Genomic DNA, 23391 nt, shown 5'->3' on the forward strand with positions numbered 1-23391 from the left:
AGTATTTCTGTTCTTACTGGTGGAGATAGGAACTATTTCTCACTCATTGTAAATTCCAAGTCTTCCTCCTCTTCTTCCTTTTGAGTGGTCTCCTTTCAAGACTGCAGTAATTTCCTTGCACAAACTAATGTGCAACACCTTTGTGAAATCCAACTTTTCTCTATGTATGTCAGATATTAGCCATTTTCTGCCTTGTGTCTTCAGCTCAGACTGAACCCTGCCAGTCCAACCCCTGCCCTTTATAGGGATTGTTTTGATTTGGTGGAGGGGTTGATATGTTTTGTTTTAGTAGGCATTCAGTTTTTCCATTAAGTAACTTTAAGTTCCAAGTCTTACTGCTGGTTTTTTATTTTTTTTTTTTTTGTTTTGTTTTGTTTTGCCTTGTTTTTTTTCATATACTGTTTTAACTACTTGTTTTTTGTTTTGTTTTTGTCAGTGATTTTAGACTTTAGATAGCTCTGTAGCAACAGGTTTTTTTGACATTAGTGCTTGAAACTAAATACTGGGCTTGCTAATCTTATAGAAAAGTTGTTTCCAAGTTAAACCACCTTTTTAAATTAAAATTTATTATAAAGAACTTGCAAATAAAAAACATCATATAGCAAAATTAACCACACCCAAAGTCTATACATCTCAACTAACTTCTATACAGTTCAAATAGCCATTCAAAAGCTGTGGGACTTCATATTGGATTTTACACTCCCACTTATCAATTATGTTTGTTTATATGTTTCCATACCTGAAAAAAAAAACTATTACAAGGATAAAACTAGAAAAACAAATAGATTTATATCCTCTTTCATGATTCGTGTGTCTTTTACCTTAGCTATACTTTTGAAACCTAGGTCACTAAGTGCTAATCATGTCAGTGCTACCAAACTGAATATTACTTGCTGATTTGCATGAGACTTTATAACTTGGAGTCTGTGTGCTGTTCCCCTTTATGCTATAACCTGAGTCCTTAAAAAGCATCTTCCAGATGATGTCTTTGTCACGGTTCTATAGAAGGAGAGAACCTATAGAGTGATCCAATTTACAAGAGAGTTTATTTGATTGGCTTATATGACACAACTAGGGTCTTCCAAAGCTCACATTCCTGAAAGGCCAAGAATCTAGTAGCTTCTCACTGCATGGGGCTGGATGCTTCCACAGTCCCGGTCTGGCAGGAAAGGTCTGGAGGATTTCTAGAGAACTGCTTGTCTGTGGTTGGTGTTGGAAGTCCAAAGAAGCTAGGCTCTGGAATCAGTGAAGGTGTGCAGCAAAAGTAGCAGCCGCTACAACAGGGTGAATGAACTTGCCAGTGAGAAGTGAAGGGAAGCAGGCAAAAAAGCAAGCTTCTTGAACCTCCTTTTACCTGGTCTATCACCAGAAGGTATGGCTCATACTGAAGGGGCATCTTCCCACTTGAGATAACCTTCACAGGTGTGCTCTGTGATTTGCTTTCCAGGTCCAGTTAAGTTGACAACTAAGATTAAACTTCATAGATTTTTTTTTAAAGTCACCTTGTGTAGCCCACAACTATAAGGCATATTAGCATACACCATGTAATAATATATCATATGTATTACTCTTATGCATATAAATCTTGGTTTTATTTTATGTGTATTGGTGTTTTGCCTGAATGTGTAGTACGTCTGTTCATCAGTTGGTACCTGCTGTCTGCAGAGGCTAGAAGAGGATGTCAGACCCACTGAAACTGGAGTTACAGATGTTTGTGAACTTCCATATGGGTGTTGGGAAATGAACCTGGATCCTCTGGGTGGGGAACTAGTGCTCTTAATTCTGAGCCATCTCCCCAGTCCCTATGTTCATATTTTATTACCAAATATTATGATGACTTGCTTTTCTAAATTATTTTTCCAGACTTATTTGTAAAAAGGAAATATTAGTTGTCTGGTTATGATATAAACTAAAATAAAGGCAGAGTTTTTAGACTATTTTCTGCCTTTTGCCTATATGTATATTTATCTTGTGATTTATTTTTATATAAGCTTTTAGCATGAAAGAGTTGGATAATAGAAATTAAATCTACCAAACAATGAAGAATTCTATCTCTGAAGATATATTTCTTTCCTCACAGCACATACCGTGGGAGAGGTGATTAAGTTAGATTCTAATGGCTCACCAAGAAAAGTCTGGGGGAAAAGCCCCACAGAATCTGTGCTGAAGATACTAGGAGAAGCCGATCTCCAACCACAGACAGAATTACTAGAAAACACAGCTTCTAAAAGTGGTAAGCATAAGAAGGGATATTATTAAAAATGAATGTGTTAAGATGGCTCCATTTGCCTGTGTAGAAAATTTTACCTCTGGGGGTTGGTTTTTCTAAGAAGGAATGAGTTCTGACTTTATCAGACCTGTAGGAAATCAAAGAATAGGAAATCTGCATGAGGGGCTGGAAAAATCCAATCATGTTTTCTGTGAGGGCAAATGTCGAAACAATTTACTAAGATGCATGGTGTATCTTTGAAGAGATTGTGGAATTAAACTGAGTAGAAGAAATGTAAGTATGTGTAATATCATTCTGGGACAGGGAGGGAGAAGACAGAAGGAAGGTATTCTGGAGTTATGAATCTTAGGTGTTTGGGTGTTATAGCAGCACCCAAGGAAAAGCAACTGTGTATACAGAAGCCTTCCAACCTCACAGCTTGTTCACAAGAGAGGGAGCGGATGGAACCATGTCCAGATACGAACACTGCCTGGCATGTGTGTTATCTTTTACATTCTCTGTTGCTCCTCGAGGTTTGGCATAAATTCATCTCCGAAACATTATGAAAAATTGACCTAGAACATGAGGATATTGACATGTTCTGTGGTGGTCAGCTGTATGCTAAGAAATAGACCATGAAAAGAGCCTGTGCACATTATTACTAACAGGCAAAAGTAGGTTGTTAGATCTCATTAAAGGTGAGTCTCCTAGCTGTAAGTCACTGGCTTCCCATTTAAAAGTCTTACCACTTTACCATCATCATACTCAGAAAAGAGGATCTTCAGAGGACACTTTGGCCATCTATATGTAAACCATAAAAAGAAGTAATGAATTGAAATTGAGGTCACTTGACAGTGATTTCTATTTTTCTCCAATCATGTCAACCAGGAATGTAAAGAAATTGAATGAATTTAGGGTTTTTCCACTTGAGTACAATGAAGTGAGTTCAGTAAGCTGAGAGTGTGTGTGTGTGTGTGTGTGTGTGTGTGTGTGTGTGTGTGTGTATACACATACATATTTGAATAATTCTTACTGATGACTTTTAGAAGGATGTAAATGGGGATGATGAAGAAAGTATGTCAGGATCAGTTGCTAAATGTGCTTGCAAAATCAAACTTTGACGTTATAACATTTCTCCCTCCAAACCCTTTCAGTAATTCCCTCCTCTTTCTCTTTCAGGTCCATGAAAAAAAATCAAATTTTTACAAAGGTAGAATAGGGCCAGGCATGATGGTCCATGCTTTAATCCCAGCACTTGGGAAGCAAAGGCAGACAGATCTCTGAGTTCAAGGCCAGCCTTGTCTACAAGGGAATTCCAGACCAGAAAGGGCTACACAGTGAGACCTTGTTTCAAAAGATCTGTAGTAGAAGGATATGAAAAAAAAAAGCACTAAAAATTAGAGATGGAAATTCCTAATTGGAATTTTGAGGATACATAATTAATAAGGTCTCTAATATATGACTTAAGGAAAAGCTGAGTTAGTGAGATAGTTCAGTGAACTGAGAGGTCTGTATATTAGCAGGATTATTTATTGTACAATAAAATTACCTATTTATGACAATTAATTTGGGGGAGTTGGTATACAGGAATGATGAGAATAGATAACTATAGTTAGCTGTTCTATGATAAATCTGTTCTTTCCTGGAAACAGCAACAGTGTTTGTAGCAAATTAGAAGTAATTAGCATATGAAAAACTACATATAAGAAACAAAAGGTTGAAAAAGTTGGTTAATAATTTTAAAAATTCAGTTCTGATACAGGTATTAATTTTCCCCCAAAGGAAAAGAATGCAAATTCTTTTAACCACTCTGGGAGTCATGAAATGAAGTTTGGCTATCACATTATCTTAAATCATTTATTAGTTTCTAGTGTCTAAAAGAGCTTCACCAGTAACCACCGGTTGCAACAATCTAGGTTTTTTGCTTTTTGTATTGTTTGTTTGTAAGTAACTTCATAACCTTTTGAGCCTTTTCATTGTTTTGCTTCTCCAGAAATTTATTCTGAAGGGGAAAACTACAAACCGTTAGTCACTGAAGAAGAGAAACCAGAATGTATTTCAAAAGGAGTAAACCCATCAGCTACTGTTGATTCTATTGATACAGAGAGCCCAGAGTTTAGAGAGGCCCCTCCACTAGTTACAGAAGGAAGTGTAGAAGGTATGTTGCAATGCGTTAAAATGAGCTAAATTTCATTTGATACTGAAATCATAAAAAAAAAAAAATCATCCAAATTTGTGTACTTTTTAATAATTCATCTCCAATGAGACTTTCTGTCTTTATACTTTCAGTAACTCTCTTTTTTTCCTTCCTGTTTTTGGTTTTCTTTTTTTCTTCTTCTTTTATTGTTTGTTTGTTGGTTTTGTTTTTTGAGATAGGGTTTCTCTGTATTGCTCTGGAGCCTGTCTTGGAACTAGCTCTGTAGACCAGGCTGGCCTCGAAATCACAGAGATCCACCTGCTTCTGCCTCCCGAGTACTGGGACTAAAGGCGTGCACCACCAACGCCCAGCTCTGTTTTTGGTTTTTAAGACCAAGAATTTTCAAGAGTTTCATGAGATGGGTCAGGATGTCTCCTAGAAGACAGGGTTTCCCTCATGCTGATATTTTAGAACTACAGGCATATGACCATGTATACTAATGACTGGCTGCTCTATTTCATTATTTTATGGATCAGGGATTGAGTCAAGACTGGGTTTGTGATTTCCCTAATACGTTGTGTCTTTGCCTAAGAGATCAGGTGGTGTGATACTCAGCTGGCAGTGAAACTACCTGTTGGCTTCTCTGCCATCCTGGAAGGTACACATTGAAAGCTGAGTAAAATAGACCCCACTCCCCCTTTTGAGGAGTCTTGGTCCCCTTCCTTATTCTTCCTCTTTTCAGAAAGCTTTTATTATTTTATGGACATGGGTGTTTTTGCCTGTATGTATGTCTGGTGCCTGCCTAAGCCAGAAGATGATGATGCAACTGAAGTTTGAGGTGGTTGTGAGTCACCATGTGGGTGCTGGGAATTGGACCTGGGTCCTCTGGAAAACAACCAGCACCTGTTTTTCCTGTCTTATGTGATTTATTCTCTGATGACCCGGAGGTTCTAAGGTGGGGGAGATAGATTCACCTCTGAAAAGGAAAAGTTGTAAAGGCTCTACAGCCATCCCAGATGCTATGGTGAAAGCTGTGTATGCTTTTTATCGTTAACCAGAGAACTGAACTGGGACCCTTAGCACTTCTAATGGTCAGAGCTGTCACAAACCCAGAGTCAACCCAAGGTAGGGAACTAGACCTGCCTCTCAAAGGAAGAGTATTGAAGAATTTGAAACCATCTTTAACTTACCAGTCTGCTTATTAACTAAAAATTTCTTCATTCCTTCCACACACAAGTTGATTGTGCCATGGGCTAAATAAACTTGTTTCATGAGGCTTTGACTTGTAGATATCAACCAGGGGCTTGCCAGTTTTCTTAAACATCCAGTCATGAATTGGAATAGCATCACTTCCATTGTATTTCATTATAAACCGTGCCTCCTGGATAACAAGACTATCAGAGACTGTAGCATGCAACCATGTTCATCAAAGTATAAGAATTGTATTTGCTAGAAGCGCGTGACTGGTAGTGGCTATTACAGAATGATGTCTCTATTCCTCAATGTTTGAATCTAATCCCCTGTGTGAGGCCTCATGAACGGCATTAACATCCTTCTAAAGAGAGGCCCAAGAACCAGCCTTTTGTTCTATACCATGCTAGAAATACAGGAAGAAAAAGTCTGTCAGTTCACCTGAAGGAAAACCTTTCTCCAGATCCTGATACTAGATTCTCTGACCCTTGAAACAAAGGGAAATAAATTTCTGTTCAAGCCACCCAGTCTGATATTTTATCATAGCCTAAACAAGACAGCGTGTTCTACCCTTCTTAAAAATTAAGAATAAAATTTTTAAAAAGAAATAAAATTAACTGGTAGGGTGGTTATGCAAATTGGAGACTATATAACCTAGTTTGGGGGTTGGCAAACTTAACTTTTCCTGCAAAGAGTTGTAAATATTTTATGAATTTATGAAAAGTATGGTCACAAATTGAGTTTATAGGGTAGAATACATTGGCTATAATGCAGCTGAAGATCTCTAGGGCATTGTTAGATCATGGGCCTGCCCCTTTAAGAAGCTGATCTCTCTAAGCAGTCCAGCCCAGAGTCATAAGCAACCAGGCCTTGATCCCCTACAGTTCCTTCTCTGGGACAGAAAGTTAAGCCATCTGTGCTGTTGTTTTAGGCCCCTCCATGTTCCTTGTCAGTGGGCTACATTGAACAAAATCATGTGATATGGGGCTTCCTACCAGCCCCTGAAAGATAGAAAGGTTGTGTATTTTCCTGTGTTTGGGGGATTTCTCTAAAGTGGCCCCTCACCTGTCATCCTGTCCAAGACAGCTGTCTCTCTCTTACTGAAACTCCTTTCTGCATTCTACAGGGAAGTGCGCGTTCCTCTGTAAGACCCTCTCCATGTTGTCCCACAAAGGGTGCTGTCCCTTTTTCATGTTACCTTGTCTCAAAGCCTTTTCTCTCGATAAAACCCATCCCTGAAGGAAAACTTATGTCAGCTTCTTTCTAGAAACAGCCAGCCCATTTGCCACCCCCTCTCTTTTTCCATTTAACAAGAATAGAACTATTTAAAAAAAAAAAAAAAAAGAATCTTCCTCTTTAGTCCTTACCTTGTATGAATGCCCTAAACATTCATGTAGGCAACAGATGAAAATTAATAGAATTTGTATGTCTCTTGTCTTTCACAATGGGGCAAATCTTTAGAAATTCTAAAATAGACAAGAAAAGCATGTCTGAATTCCACGAAAAAGTGGGCATGATGTTGAATTAAGTAAGATAGTATATGATCTCAAACAGGAAACAAAAGTCTCACTGGGACTGGGGAGAGGACTCAGCAGTTAAGTACTTGCTGTGCAGTCATGCAGACCAGAGTTTGAATCCCAGCACCCACACAACACATCTGCCAAGTGCTTATAACTTCAGCTCTAAGGGATCTGGCGTTCTTCTAGCTTCTGCACATTTACACACAGCTTGCCTATGTGCATACACTCATGACTCATGCAGACACATACATGCACACATAAATAATAAATGATAGATAGATAGATAGATAGATAGATAGATAGATAGATAGATAGATAGATAGATGAGTCTCTTAAAGACTTCCATAGCTATTTGAGGGTATAAGAAAGTTGATTTAGGACACTTCAGTTCTTTTCAAGGCCATTGGAAAAGTCCAGGTAATCATACTGGTTTCCTTTTGTGGTTGTTGGAAGGTAAATTTTAAAGATTAAAGTTTCCTTACTATTTTCTCATACTTGTAACAACAGCTATCTTTATTCTTCAGTTGACTGGTTTTCTTTTGTGGTTGTTGGAAGGTAGATTTTAAAGATTAAAGTTTCCTTACTTTTTTCCCATACTTGTAACAACAGGTATCTTTATTCTTCAGTTTTAATACCTTTAAGCTAATTTACATATTACTATAATTTTAATAAGGCAGGTATTTTTGTTATACTAAGAAGAAATGACTATGCTACAGAACTAGCACAAAAGCTTAAAACAGTTGGTTTTTATATAATTAGCATTAGTTAAACTAATTGTAGTGATAATTACAGAAAGTTCATTTAGTCCATTCTCCAACTTTGCTCTGATATCCCTTGATCTTTGAAGAACCTGAGGATTTGGAAACAGAAGTTCTGCAAGAGCCAAGTAGCACAGACGCAGAAGGGAACTTGCCACAGGTGGTTAATGATGTGTGGATTAATGAGGAAGCAGCAACTAAGGAGACTGAGTATGTTGTCTTTTTCTTTCCTTTTCAAAACCAAGTTCCTTTAGTAAACTCTTTAATAAGAAATGCTGCAATGAACTAGTATTATAGTTTAATAACTTCATATTGTAATACCTGATAAAGTAATTTGATTTCTTAACAGATCTTAACATGAGTCAGAAATCAAAAACTATATGAAGATAAATGGTAAATGTCTTACCAGCCTGTATTTCCATTCAGCTAATTTCTGATCTTTCTCTGATAATTTTTATTATATATAAACAAAATACATAGTTGTCATCCCATTTCAACTGCAGTTGCTGATATATATAATACTTTCCACCTCAGGTTTTTTTAAACTTTTTTGTGTGTGTCTTTGCAAGTATCTTCTCACATGTATGTGCACAAGTACTTAATAGAGGCAAGAGAGCATATTGGATCCCTTGAAGCTGCACGTATAGTATTTATGAGCTGACCCACGTGTACTAGAATCCAAACTCTGATCCTCATGAAAGAGCATCAGGTGCCCTTAACCACTGAGCCACCTCTCCATACTCACTTTGTTTTTTTTTTATAAAAATCAATAGTCTGGGAGCTAGGAAGGATGGCTCAGCAGTAAAGAGGGCTTATTGCTTTTGCAGAAGACCTGGGTTTGGTTCCCAGCACATACATGCCAGCTAAAGACCCTTGTAACTCTAGTTTTAGGGTATCTTATGCCCTCTTCTGCACTTATGTATGTACATGTGATGCATATGCATACGCTCAGGCATGCGCACATGGCACGCGTGCGCATGTGCATGCGCGCTTACAGGCACATATAAAAAATACATACTTTTTAAAAGAGTTTGTAGTCTGGGAGTTTTCTCATTACTACATGAAAGTTCTCTATATTCCATTATATGGATATAAGACAACTCAATTGAACTTACTACTTGATGAATTATTTATTAATACTACATACTGTGATGCTGAATTGAGTAATAGTTTTCATAAAGTGTTTTTTGCAAAAGTAGGTGTGTGTTATTTTGAAACAAAGAGGTGCAATTTTTGGTGAATTGCATTTGTAATTTAGTCATTCTTTAGCTATTTGACCAATGTAAACTTTCAGAATGAATGAATGATTAATAATTGGTGAGAGATTCACTTTGCTCAAAGTAGAAGACATATTATGCTTACAAGATAAAGTATTATGTGAAAATTAGAAAAATACTTGGACAAGGGAGTTCAGGATACTAGTAGATATGGGTTTCATTTTCTTTTTATAAGGGGTTTATTTCTAATACACATGTGGTGTTTGTTTATTTTGTTGATTTACCTGCCTGTGGCAGGTTGGAAGATAAGGCTGCCATACAGCAGAGTGAAGTTTGTGAGACTAGAATTCCGGGAAATGTGAACCAATCTTGTGAGGATCATATAGGTAAGCTCCAATATATTAGTCTAATTCTTTCTGGAACACTTCTTAAAACCAGCCTGTCTAATTTGGGCATCATATTTAAGAGTACTTTTCTTTGTTTTTTGAGACAAGGTTTCTCTGTGTAATAGCCCTGCTGTCCTGGAACTCATTCTGTAGACCAGGCTGAGTTTGAACTCACAGAGATCCACCGGCCTCTGCCTCCTAAGTGCTAGCATTAAAGGTATGTACCACCACCACCTGGCAAGAGCATCTCTTATAAGTCATATAATTCTATTTTAAAAATAGCCTAGAAAGCAACCAGCCTGGTATTGTGGTAATATAAGCAGTCAACTTTTTGGTAAGTTACATTGTTGAAAATGAAAAGTAGTACTGCTAAAACAAAACCAGTATACTAAGGGCACTGAATAAACTGGTTTCTTTTTAAAATACCGTTGGTTAAAATATAAAGCAATATAAACAATTTCTCCACTCTATAGAAACAATCTGAAAATTTGATATTCTAGACTGTATTTTTTACATTTCTTTAGATTTCTAAAATGTAAAATTTCTAATGTAAAGAAAATATATATTAAATTAAATCATTAAAATCAGACAGTATATCTGTTTTAAGGTAATTTATAAAGTAGTATACAGTATGCTTATTTGTATGCTTTGATATTGTCTTCCTGATATTGAGGTTTTTTGATGGAATCATTTTTTAATTAAAAAATATTATGTATGTCTGAGTGTTTTGCCTGCATAGAAGTAATATTTGCTCCATGTGTAGTCTTGGCACCTACAGAAGCCAGAAGAGCATGGCAGATTCCATGGAACTGTGGCTACAGATGGTTATGAGCTGCTATGTGTGCCCTGGGAGCCAAACTCAGGTCCCCCACAAAAACAGCAAGTGCTTTTAATGCTTAGCCATGTATGCAGCCCCTTAGATGGGATTCACGTTTAATATTATATGATACTTGTTGATCTTTAAGTGCTGTTGTGTAGATTGATGGTATAACTTCCTTTTGCTCCACAGAACCTGCAGTGGGTGATTCTCAGCAGTCTGAGTGTGATGTGGGGAAGTCAGTACAACCAGAACCATTTTTCCAGAAAGTACTTCATTCTGAACACTTGAGTTTAGTTCAGTCAACTCACTGCCAACCAGAAGTAACAGTTTCACTCCGATCCCGCTCCGATTCACCACCAAAAACTAAAACCAAGAATTCCTTACTGATTGGACTTTCAACTGGTCTGTTTGATGCCAACAACCCAAAGGTAAATGTGGTCTCATCTGGATAGTGCTGTCTCTGCTCCAATAACATTGCTTGATTGCCAGTGTTGGATTTTAATTCATTCAGAACCATACAAGTACAAACACATACAAACAAAAGCAACAAAAAGCACCTGTTTTATTGGTAAGGGTTCTTTTTAGAGGTATTAAAAAATATCCAAGGAACTATAGTTGCTCTCCTAATAAAAAATCCTACTTGGTGAATAAGACAAGAGTTTGTAGCAGGCACTCAGAGTTACTGCTCTGAAGAATTGTTTTCCCAACTATCCATTTAGCATTACCACATCCAGGTCCCACATCAACATGCAAATACCTCAAGTGAAAGAATTGTGTATGGTTAATGCAACCTTGGTGCCCCTTGATCCTGTTGAGGGGGGTGAGGTATGTAAGTCTTTCCCTGATAGTTCCTTGGATTGGACACTGTGGCCCTGTGGTGTTCACTCCTTTATAGACAGCTTTATTCTACAGGTAGAACGTAGTGCAGAATAGACATCTTCCTTCTGCATTCTCTTAGCTCCTCTGCCTGCTTCCCTGCAAAGTTCTCCCCTGGCTTAGTAAATTCGTTTGCCTACTTTACTTAAATATAATTTTTGTATATGTATATATACCAGAATATGTCGTGTATATTGTTTGTATAGCTATTTTTATTGTATACATTGCAGTATTACAAATATTACCTTGATATTATTAAAAAATACATCATTGTATTAAATATTACCTCAGTATCTTGAATGACCAAATACTCCATTAAGCTGCTATATCATTTTTTATTATGTCTTATTTTTGAAATTATAATTATATCATATCCTCCTCCCCTTTCCTTCTTCCATACCCTTTCATATACCCCTCCTCGCTCTTGTTCAAATGCATGACCTCTTTTTCCATTAATTATTATTAACATGCTTATGTGTATATGCATATATATTCCTTAATATAGCCTGCCCAGCAGTCTAAGGGTTCTCTGACAGTGGAACCAGGATGTATCTCTGGTGCACGGAAGGACTTTGGAAGCACATTTCCCGTGGAGGGATACTCCCTTAGCCTAGAGGCAGGAGGGAGGGCCTAGTCCCTACTCCAAATGACTTGACAGATTTTGTTGAACCCTCCTGGAAGGCATCACCCTCCCTTGTAGAGTGGGGGTGGGGTAGGATGGGAGGGGGGGAATAGGGAGGGAGAGAAGAGGGGAGGGAGGAAGGGAGAGAAGAGGGGAGGGAGGGAGAGAAGAGGGGAAGGAGGGAGGAAGGAAGGGAGGGAAAGAGAACTGGGGTCGATATATTAAATAAATAAATATATACGTATATATGTATATGTATATGTATATGTATAGCCTGCCCAGTCTGTTACTTGTATGTATGTTCCAGGGTTACCTGTTTGGTATTAAATCACCAACTGATGTGCTTTCCCCTGGTGTCTCACTCTCAGTATTCCATAGTTGCCTGTAGTTCTCTGTGTAAGGTTGAGGCCTGTGGACTTTCACCATCTACTTTGGCCTATCTGTTGTTGTTCTTGTTCAACTCACGTTCAGGCAGTTATGCTGGTAAGACTTTATGGCTGTAGCTTGTGACATTATTACTAGGAGATACTATTTTATAGCAAACTCCTTGATCCCTGGCCCTTACACCATTTCTGCCCCTTCTACAGTATTCTCTGAGCATTAGCCAAGGGAGTTGTTTTATAGGTATATCCATTGGAACAGGACTCCCTCCATAACTCTGCATTTTGATTGGTTGTGGTTTTCTGTGTTGGTCTTGTTCTGTTGTAAAGAGAAGCTTCCTTGATGAGAAGTAAGAACTACACTTACACTCTTTGAGTATAAGGACAAACATTTAGGATATAGTTAGGGATTATCCTGGTTTAGTATAGTGGAGGTTGTAGGTTCTTCTGAAGATCCATGACTTCATTAGCCATGGGTAATTGGCTAGGTTTCCAGTGCCAGGTATTACTTTACTCTTGTTGAGTGGGTCTTAAGTCTAATTAGAGAGCTGTTGGTACAGCCAAGGTTGTGTGCCACTACTGCACCCCTAAGATTACCTGTAGTGCCGTGCTGGCCAGTGTGGTTCATAGGCACCATGGCTGGGTATGACTGTTCTTCTTTTCTTTACATGAAACCTTCTGGTTCCATGAAAGCTAATCATCAGAGTAGGTCTTCAGGCCAGTTCCAGTTCAGAGACATCTGGGCCCTGCATCTGAAGAGCATGGTGTCTTTAGTAATAGGGACCTTTCACCTGGGGATGGGGGTCAGCAATCAAGGGCAATAACCTATAATGTTTTGGGACTCAGTCTCTTGGAGAACCCTGACCTGGTGTTGGAATTTTTGTTAGATTTTCTTTGTATAAAAATTTTTAACTATACATTCCTTAACCTCTTTGTTAATCCTATAATTATTTCCTTAAAACAAATTTCTACAAGTACAATTAAAAATTTATAATGTGTGGCTTATTTCTTTTTAAGTAACAGTTTTGTGGCTAGGGAAATTGCTAAGTTAAGTGTAAGCTTGATGACCTGAGTTTGAAACCCAGCACCCATGTAAATCCAGACAGAGTAGTACCCAGCTGAAATCCAAGTGCTGTAGAGGCCAAGCAGGAGGATTGCTGGGAGTTGCTATCCAGCCAGTTTAATCATATTGGTGGCCCCATGTTCAGTGAGAGATCATGTCTCAAATTATAAGGTAGAGAGAAGTTGAAAAAGATACCTAATGTAGACCTCTGCTCTACACACACGTACACATACATATGAACACACACACAAAAATATTCATTTCTCTGTGTGCTAAATATCACCCACTATTATAACTTACTTGAAATTATCTCTTTAATGAAAAATCAATAGTATTCTTATAAATTCATATTTTTATATCTGTGAATTTGATGTTTTTATCTATTTGCTCCTACATGTAATTGAATTGCCAGAATTTTTAACTGCATTTTAAAATATACCATTTTGTTTCTCAATTTAATTTTCCAATTGAATTATGCTTTTATTGGAGAAGTATTTGTTTCTCTTAGCCATTGCTTACCGTAAATAGCAGACGTTAGAAGATTTAAACTACCAAAACAGATTTACAGTCTTCAATATTGGATACAATGGCACTATTGGACAGTCATCACTATCATATTATTTATGTACTTTCTTTGTATGTGCATTTGTGCACCTGTGCATATGGAACCAGTAGTCAAGCTCAGGTGTTGTTGTTCTTCAGGCATTGTGCTCTTTGTGTTTTGAGACAGCATCTCTCATTGGCCTGGAGCTGACCAATTAATCCTCCTGTGTCTGCCTTCCAACATGGAGATTACAAGCACACATCACCATGCTAAGCTTACTACATGGATGCTGGAATCAAACTCACATCCTCATGTTTGCATGTTTCCTCTGCTCCCCCATGTGCTTTCTATATAGCTGTCATTAGCCTGAGCTTTTGAAGTTACTGCTATCTACTAGGTTAATATTCACAATGTATGGTGCTTTTGAGTATTGGTTTCCTCTTAAAGCCTTAGTTGAGCTTGAAGACTCCTATTGAAGTACTGACTCTGGAAGATTTTAGCCATAGTACAGATCTCATGCTGTGAGAGAAGAGGCAAGAAGGAAAACAGAAGAAGCAAAACAATCCATGGATGTTTAAGACAAGAACAAAAGTTTTCACACCTATTCTGAGATCAGGAAAGTCATCACTGGGCCAGTGTAGTAAACATTCAAATTCATAATGGTAGTCAAAACATGACAACTGAACCATGAATGTAAAAATTACAAGTAATCCATTAAACTAAAATGATGTGATCTCACTTCTTACAAAGATTTGTGCTGCTGAATCGGATCTTTTTTGTGATAAGTTTATTACTTGTGTCCTTTTTCTTTTCTTTTTTTTTTTTTTTCCTCAGCATTTCTTTTTCTTTTTTTAATTTATTTTTTTACATTCCAATCCCAGTTCCCCCTCCCTCTCTTCCTCCCTCCTTTTTACCCTCTCTGCCCCTCACATGCACCCTGACCACCCTCCCTCCCATCCCCCCACCTCAATTCCATGTGTAGGGCAATGCCATCCAGGTGGGGTCATGTAGATCTGACAAGTCATTTGAAGTAGGGACTAGGGCTTCTCTCCTGTCTCTAGGTTAAGGCAGTATCTCTCCATGGGGTATGTGTTCACAAGGTCCTTTTGTGCACCAGGGATACATCCTGGCTCCACTGTCTGAGGTCCCTTAGACTGCTCAGTCCTTCTGGCTGAGACCCATATTCAGGGAGGCCTGAGTCAGTCCCATGCTGGCTTCCCAGCTATCAGTCTGGTGGCCCGTTAGCTCCTCCTTGTTCAGGTAAGCTGTCTCTATCTGTTTCTGCAGCCTGGTCTTGTCCTCTCCATCTGCATCTGGATTCTAGTTCGACTCAGTGTTTAGGTATGGGTGTTTGCTTCTGTTTCCAACAGGTATTAGATGAGGGCTCCATGGATAATTTAGCTGTTGATCTCACTGTCTGGGAAGTTTTCTCTTAAACCAATATTGGTTCCCTTTTTATGCGCTCTCTCTCTCTCTCTCTCTCTCTCTCTCTCTCTCTCTCTCTCTCTCTCTCTCTCTCTCTCTGTCTCTCTCTCTCTCCTATCTTCTATTCCTACCCTGATTCAATCTTCCTAGTGGCAACTGTTTTCCTCTCCTCCCCCTCTTCTACTTTCTCTCCATTCACTGCCCCCCCTCCCCCTGTTTGTGTCCTTTTTCTAATAAAGTCTTCTCTCACCCACTCCCCTTCTCAAGAGCTTTGCTCCATTGCTTTTCTGCTCCAGCCCAAGTAATCTTCCTCTATAGTGGATCATTTCTTCAATGTTCTAAGAAATCTCATCATAAAATGCAGGCCTGGCTTGACAACATGTCCTTTTTACTTACCACCTGTTTCTCTGCTATTTTTCATGTCTAAACATCTTAAATATGTTGCAGTCCCTACACATCCATACACTTCCAAGTACATTCTGTTTGGCTTTCGACCATTCTTCCACCTTGTCAAGATGAGCAGTTGGTAGTGAGTGCAGTGCCGTTTCCTGAACCTACTTGCTCCTTGCCTCATCATGCTTTTGCTTTTCAGTAGAATTGTTACTGCACTTTATTTGATGTCATGCTCTCCAAGTTTTTCTCCAAACTGTTGATGACTCTGCAGTCTCTTTTGGTAGTAGCTCCTATGCTACAAGTCTCTCTCTCTCTCTCTCTCTCTCTCTCTATCTATCTATCTATCTATCTATCTATCTATCTCTCTCTCAGTATATTCTTCAGTGGTCAAGTGAAATGTTCTATGTCGGTTAAATCAAATAAGTTGATAGTGTTGTTCAAGGTTCCTATATCTTTGCTGATTAGTTTTGTATGCTTGAGCTGTCAATTGCTAAATGAAAGTTGAAATTTTTACCTATACTTGTATTATTTCTTCTCTCAATCATATCAAGTTTTTATTCTGTACACTGTAAAGTTCTGCTGTTGATTAAATAAAAATGTAGCATTGTTTTGATAAGATACTGTTATGACATATCCTTTGATAGTGATATGTAAGACTTCAAAGCTTTGCCAGTTTTCTTTGTATTTATTTATTATATACTCAGAAAGAATGGCAATTGCCATTCAATTGCATTTAAATTCAGAATTCTGATGGCTTCTTGAACCCACTCGTCTTCAGTATGAAGTGAATCTGTTATCTCTAGTCATGACCTGATCGGAAGTTGTCTGGTTTTGATACAGTCATTCCCTCTTTCTTATGTTCAGCCTGTGTGCTATATATAAATGTTTACACCTTTTATATTTGCTTTCATTTATATATTTATATATTTTATGTATTTTCATTATATATTTATATATTACTTTCATTTCACAGTTAATAGCAAGAGTACAATTTTGCTTTTTAAAAGAATCTTTGTGTGTGTGTGTGTTTGTATGTTTGTGTGAACGCACATGTGGAAGCCTAAGGGCCACGCACGGGTATTGATTGTCATCTTCCACCTTGAAACAAGTGTCTTGATTGCTGCATTATGCAGGCTGGCTGGCCTGAAAGCTTCTAGAAGTCTCCTGTTCCCTCCTGTAGGGAGCTGTAAATATGTACAACCATAGTGGCTTACCATGGTTCTGGAATCCAAACTCAGATTTTTCACATTTGGACAGCAAGCACTTGACCAACTGAACCATCTCCCTTGCCAAAGCCTTATTTGTAACTCTTAACATAAGCTTCAATATGATGTCATCAATGTGGTTGGATTTGCACCTGCTATCTTGCTATTTTTCTACTTGACTACTACTTTTGTTCAAAACAAAAACAAAACAACAAACCTTTTACTATTTCTCCTTTATGTTGGGTTCGGTATTTTTAGCATTTCCTCTTATCTCTGTTCTAGTAGCTTCTACATTACTTCTTAAAAAATATTTAATAATCATTCTGTTTATAAGTCTTTATCATAAATTCTCTCACGGTAATATTGTACAACTTGGTGTGTTATTAAGAATCTCCCAATGCTGCTGATGTTGCCATCTTCCTGCCTGTGTCTGTGTACTGCTGTCATACTGCTTTTCTTCCACTTTGACAGTCAGTATTGATACTTCCTGTCCAGGCTGTTGATATCTCTTTTTCTGCTTTGTGTATATGAAGCCATTTTGTTTCACTCTCATTTTTATAGCATGTATCTGCCTTCTGGGTTGCACTTGTTTCTGACTAGTTTGGCAGGGGCTAATCCTCATTCCCTTGTATTTAGTGCTCCTTTTAGTATTTGACTGTGAACTGATTTAGAGTAGGGGTGTGTGCGTCCTCCTTAGAGTCTTTGGATGTTATAATTCTCAGGAATTCTGGACACCTTGAGCTATTATTTTTGTGATTTTTCTACTGTCCTTCTTGAGTCCAGTTATATACATGTTAGATTCCTTGATACAATGTCACAGGTTACTGAAACTTTGCTCATTTTGGTTTTCCATGGGATAGATTTTGTCATATGTTCAAGTTTTCCTATCTTTCTTTCTATAGTAATAAACTCTTGGTCTCATTTAGTTAAAAGAAAAAAAAAGTTGTTGAAGTATGTTTTAGCATACAAAGTTGCTGTTTTAACCTACTGGTTTTTCTACTAATTTAGGGTCATATCATCTTGCTCTTCATATGTTCTGTAATTATTTAAAGCTGGACATCATAAATATTGCATGCCAATTATCTGGAGTCCGTTGTCATTTAAATTGTGTTGGGCTTTTTCAGATAGTTCAATTGTCTCTCAATCCATTTTACATTTTCAAACTTTTTCAGCTTTATTGGAACAGATATAAAGCTCTTTACCATAAAACTAGTTCAGCTTATTACCTGTGACCTCCTATTATGGCCTCCACGCCAATGCCCAGATTATCATTGAAGACTCTTCCCACCTGGTCAAAGTTCAATGGTTTTCTCCACCTTGAGCCTTGAGTACCTTTCAGCCTCCTTGACTAGTCTTCTTCACTCTGTTTCCTTCCAAAACCCTTTGCCACAATTCAAACCAGGACCATTATTAATGTTAGGTATTATATCAAGAGGAAAGTTTCACTCTACATGTTCACATAGTCTAGTGCTCATCATTGTCTTAAGACCTTGCAGGTTTTGGCCTCCTTTTTCCCTAGTGGAACTCTGTCCAATTTTCATTTTATTAGTCTAGGAAGGCCACACTGACTCCAAATAGATCCTTTCAGACAGAAGGCCAGTTTAATGGCTGGAGGCACCACAGTCAACTAACTTGGTTGCATATTGTTTAGCATCTAAATTGTTTTCTTTATTTTATCCAGTTTTCTAGTTGTTTTTGTGGGAGGCTAAGTTTAGCCCTAGATATTATATCGTAGCAAGAAAGGGAGTCCTCAGGAGATAAACGTTCCAGTTTGTCAAGGCTATATCTTGAGCCTTCTCTACTGGCCAGTGCTCAACAAATACTCTCTGACCCTAAATATCATTTAAATGGTGGCACAGTTTATTCCTCATCTCTTTGTGCTGGTCACTCATGTATTAGTAACACACTAACCACAACATCCAAACAGAGTCTTCCTCACTCTGTTTCTTTCCAAAACCCTTTTCCCCAATTTAAACCAGAACCATTTTTAATGTTAGCTATCATATATCAATCACAACAGTGCTCTGCTTAAGACTTGAGCTTTTCTGATGCTATTAAATTGTATTCCCTCTTCACCATGATTTGTAAGATTTGACAAGACATTAGCTTCCTCTCTAGTTCACCTCACAATTGCTCTCATCCTCTTTTCCCTTGATAGTCAAGACCCTCCTATGTTAGAGACTTTGTACCTTCTATTAATATTGGTGCAAGTTGAGCTTCTCTTAGTTCTTTTCAATTCTAATTCATTTTTGACTTTCAAGTATGTTTCTCAAATGTTATCTTCACAAGCCTTAAATACAGTAATTTCCATCCAAAGTTACCTTATAATTTGTAATTTATCTTATATTTTTATTATTTATCTTCTACTAGAATATTATTCCCCTCAGGTTAAGAATCTTTATTTATAAATTTTACACACACCAACACACATATACATTCATATTTATAGCCCATGGCTTAGAACATAATGAACAGATATTTTATAACTAGTCTGTAGGTGAATAGCAGACACATGACCCTTCCTGCCATAGTGGACTGAAACCATTAGTCAAAATAAAGAATCCCTCCCTATTAAAAAGAGTCAATGAGATGATTCAGTGGGTATATGTAGTTATCACCAAACTGGATAACCTGGGTTCAATCCCCAGGACCCACATGGTAGAAAAAAATCAATTGCTACCAGTTATCCTCTTACTCCTAGTTGTGCACAGTGGCACACACATGTATACCTCTTCACACACAAAGATATAATAAAAAAATTAAAGCATATACATAACTAAAGTACTAAGGAGTCAGACTGCTGACTCCATATTCTAGCTAAAGTCTTTTAGTCATATAATTTAAGTGCCTTAGTTTCTCATATGTAAGGAAGGGATAATAATGTTTTCTTGTCCGTAGAATTGCCAAAGAGTGAAATCATGTAAGTGAAGCACTCAGGTTCTGCTTGGTACTAGATGCCCTCACCAAGGAAGATGAAGATTGCGGGAGCTCTCAGCAGTTACAGGAGTCTCTAAGACAATGCTGTACACTTTCAGCTTCCTTTGTTTCATTGACCTAGTGTGCATCCCTGTAGATAATAATATACATTTTTCTAAGCTATGAAGACTTTTGACATTTCTACTGTAAAGGAGGAGTAAATGTCTGGGGAAGCAGATTGTGTTTAACCTGATTTAAATATTACACAGGATGTACAGACTAAACATTACATGATGCCCTGCTAATTTGTACAATTTTTATGTTTTTCTGTATTAGTAAAATTAAGAAAATAAAACTAGTTACTAATAATATGAAAAAATTAAAATGAGTACATTCTTGATTGTGCTTCATCTTTGAATATCTAATATGTATAAAAGGTTAGTTTTTGAAAGGCATTATTATGAAACTATTAAGAATATTTATACTGAAAATATTCACAACTAGGTATTTATTCACCTATGATAGTTACTTAATGCAAGATCTGTCAGTATGAAAAGATTTGTCTTCAGTTTATGCTAGTATTCCTTTGAGGCCTCGCCTTGCTTTGTGCATTGTGAAAAATTCTCCAGCAAACTTTATGTATTTAGTTTGAGAATGTTGTTGCAAATATTGTCTGCCACATCTGTGTCTTTCAGGTTCCTAAACTGAATTAAGTACATCATTCGCATCAATTCAGTTGATGCATATCAAGCTGTAGTGTATGCTAGGTGTTATGTTTATAGTAGTGATACAGTGTTTGTAAACTGAGTTAAGTACATAATTTGCATCAATTCAGTCAATGTATATCAAGCTGTAGTGTATGCTAGGTGCTATGTTTATAGTAATGATGCAATGTGAATAAGTGAAAAACATTTGTGATAATTCCTATAATGAAGAAATGAAAATCAATAGTAAAGAAGAAATGTTCAAGTCTACATCAGGGTTAAGAAAGAAGGGTTAAGGTGCAGAAGCTTGAATGGTCTGGGTCCTTTAAAGAGCATTTAAAGCAAACAAACAGGTTGGCATGGAGCAGCACAGTGTGCTTGAGGTACTGGGGCCAGGGAAGGAGGTGAGCCTGGAACAAAGACTCACCAGTTAACGCTAGCTGCTCTCCCCTGGTTTGATTTCCCTAACCTGCATGGTAGCTCACTGTAACTGCAGTCCCAGAGAATCCAGTGCTCTGTTCTGGCCTTTGCAGGTACTGTACACATGTGGTACACGGACAACACAGACATACATGCAGGCAGGCACTCACACATATTAAAAACAAAACAACAACAACAAACCTTTGTTAAAATCTCAAAGTGTGAAGAAAGTAGGACACCAGTCATTCTTGTTCCTAACCAATAGTTTTCAAATAAGGAACACACTGCCTGAAGAGATCAAAGCATTTGTTGGCTCATATTATCCCTATCTCCTTGCCAGTCTCCTGTCCTCTGCCACACAGCTTCTGTAGACATATCTTCAGATCCCTAAAACTCAGGAAATAATACAAAGGCATTCATCTAATGTACTTTAAATAGGTCCTTTTGCAAAAACCAAATGCAGTATTAGTTAACGGAATTGTACAGTTATATACCCACACAGATAGTAATTAGTGGTTTAGTTGATCGTTGTAGGACAGGCAACGAGTGTAATGCTTTCATGTCCACTGCCCGTCAGTGGGGATATAACTGATGGCCTGAAACAAGGACAAGTCCCAGAAGTCTGTTCTTCCTTTTACACTACTCATACAATGCTTCAGACAAGTAGAAAAGTATACCCAAATACATAAATTGTATTTAACGCTGTGTTATTCATCAGCAAGCCATTAGCAACTATTACAATAGTCGTTAATGTTAATAAGTAAAATATTTATCTATGTTGTCAAAGTGAAATGAGAGTTACAAACCATGTCATATTTCTGAGGCTAGTAAATATGAGTTGTTTAGGGGAAAGCCTTTCTTGGTTTTTCCTCTGGTAAAGATTTCTGGAAGTTTTTTTTTTTGTGCAAGGCCTCACTTTCTACCCAGGCTGGCCTCAAGCTTTCTACTTCTCTGTCTATGCCTGTCAAGTACGGGTGTACACCACCACACCTAGCTGGCTCCTTTAGATTTGGTAATAAGTGATGGCTTCAAGTCTGTCTCTTCTGCAAACAGAGAAACAGACTTGGGTAATTAAATGCAATGGTTTGGGGGTGGGGCACAACTATGGGTATAACAGTAACTGGAGATTTCCAACAGAAAATTTCAAAAATTCTAAATAAAATAAAGTATGGTTTTCTCACAATCTTGCTTTTCTAAGTTACAGAATCTGGGTTACCAGAGTAACAGACCCCTTGCCTTTCCAACAAGCCTGTTTTGCAGTGTAATTCACAACAGTGGTTAGTCTGTGTGGTCCTGCAAGAGCATGTGTATATGGTTGGTTCACAGAATGTGTGTGTAGGCAGCACGTGAGGAAATGATAAGGTTAATAACTGTGATAGAAATTGACTAATTTCACCAAGACTAGCCTGCATAAGTGACTAGTCACTTTGTTGACAGTGGAGGAATTTCTAGTCAGACTTCTTTATAGAAGGGTCTGTCATTTGCCAGTGATTGTTTGTCTTCTAACAATAGAGTATTCACTCTAAAAAACATTTTGACACAAACATGATATGGAGTGTTTAAGATACAGAATTCTGCCTCACCACTGCTTTAGTATATCTGGACAGAGTACAGAGAAAGATATACAGACCTTTGGCATGTACAGTTGATCTGGCTGTTTCTGGGGTGTCTAATCACTTTATGTCACCTCCTCTGCTATTAGAAATAGTAGCAGTGTTTTCAGAGAACATCAGTTGTGATGTCCCAATGGATGACTTTATGATGAACTGCTATTATGAACACTTTGTCAAATACACTTGTAAACACTAAACAAGACAACTCTATAGCATTAGTGGGCAGCATCAAGTTAAGCTGTGAAAAGAGACTGCTAATGTAGTTTTCTACTTTACTCTGACAGAATGAAGTACCAAATTGCTATCTTGTCCATGCCTACATTGTGGGGGGGGGGGGGAAGACCATATATTTTTTGAGTAATGCAGAGTATTCTTCATTTTCTGTTGTTACTAGAACATTCTAAGTCACTAAAATTCAAGCAAATAATTGACCTAGGATTAGAAAACAGCCACTCACTGTTCCTAGTTATCACGTGAGAAGTAACTCAGCCTATTTTGATTTTTATAAAGAGCTAATAAATGTATAAAACTAATTGTCCATATAGGATAGTCAACTTTGCCAACCATGTGTGTGTGCAGTATCCTCAATATTGTTCCAGCAGCTTCAGCATAATAATCTCATACTCATAATCACCCAGGCAATATTGTTGTCACCCCATCTCACACAAAAACAACTTGCCCACAGCCACATAGTGGATCCCTATAGCCATAAGTACCAAAGCTAATCCCCAGAGGTTTTCAGATAGGAAATCTGCTTTCAAATCAAGCAATGCCAACAAATACTTGTAGAGAGGAAAACCTAAACTTTGTATTTGTTGTGACTGTCAGGGAAAATTATTGATGTATTTCCTCCCATGAATTTTCTAAAATAATAATGAGAACTAAAGGTATGCAGTAGACAAATTCGTCATAACTCCTCTTCAAATTTGCAGCTTTAACATGGCATACATAAAAAAAAAGAGGGAGGAAAACGATAGCCTAAGAGTCAGATA

General features: G+C 37.7%; 1 protein-coding gene across 4 annotated transcripts in view; it reads left to right on the plus strand.

Annotated features, from left to right (window-relative positions):
• Positions 1 to 23391, plus strand: part of Nek1 (NIMA related kinase 1) — a 115043-nt gene that overhangs the window by 79501 nt on the left and 12151 nt on the right. For all 4 annotated transcript variants that reach the window (XM_051182461.1, XM_051182462.1, XM_051182463.1 and 1 more), the window contains 5 exons: positions 2081 to 2233; positions 4203 to 4367; positions 7905 to 8025; positions 9330 to 9418; positions 10428 to 10666. In XM_051182461.1, the coding sequence (XP_051038418.1) occupies positions 2081 to 2233; positions 4203 to 4367; positions 7905 to 8025; positions 9330 to 9418; positions 10428 to 10666 (767 nt within the window). The remainder of the gene's footprint in view (positions 1 to 2080; positions 2234 to 4202; positions 4368 to 7904; positions 8026 to 9329; positions 9419 to 10427; positions 10667 to 23391) is intronic.

The sequence above is a fragment of the Phodopus roborovskii genome, unplaced genomic scaffold (genome assembly GCF_943737965.1).
Source record: "Phodopus roborovskii unplaced genomic scaffold, PHOROB, whole genome shotgun sequence".
NCBI lineage: Eukaryota > Metazoa > Chordata > Mammalia > Rodentia > Cricetidae > Phodopus > Phodopus roborovskii.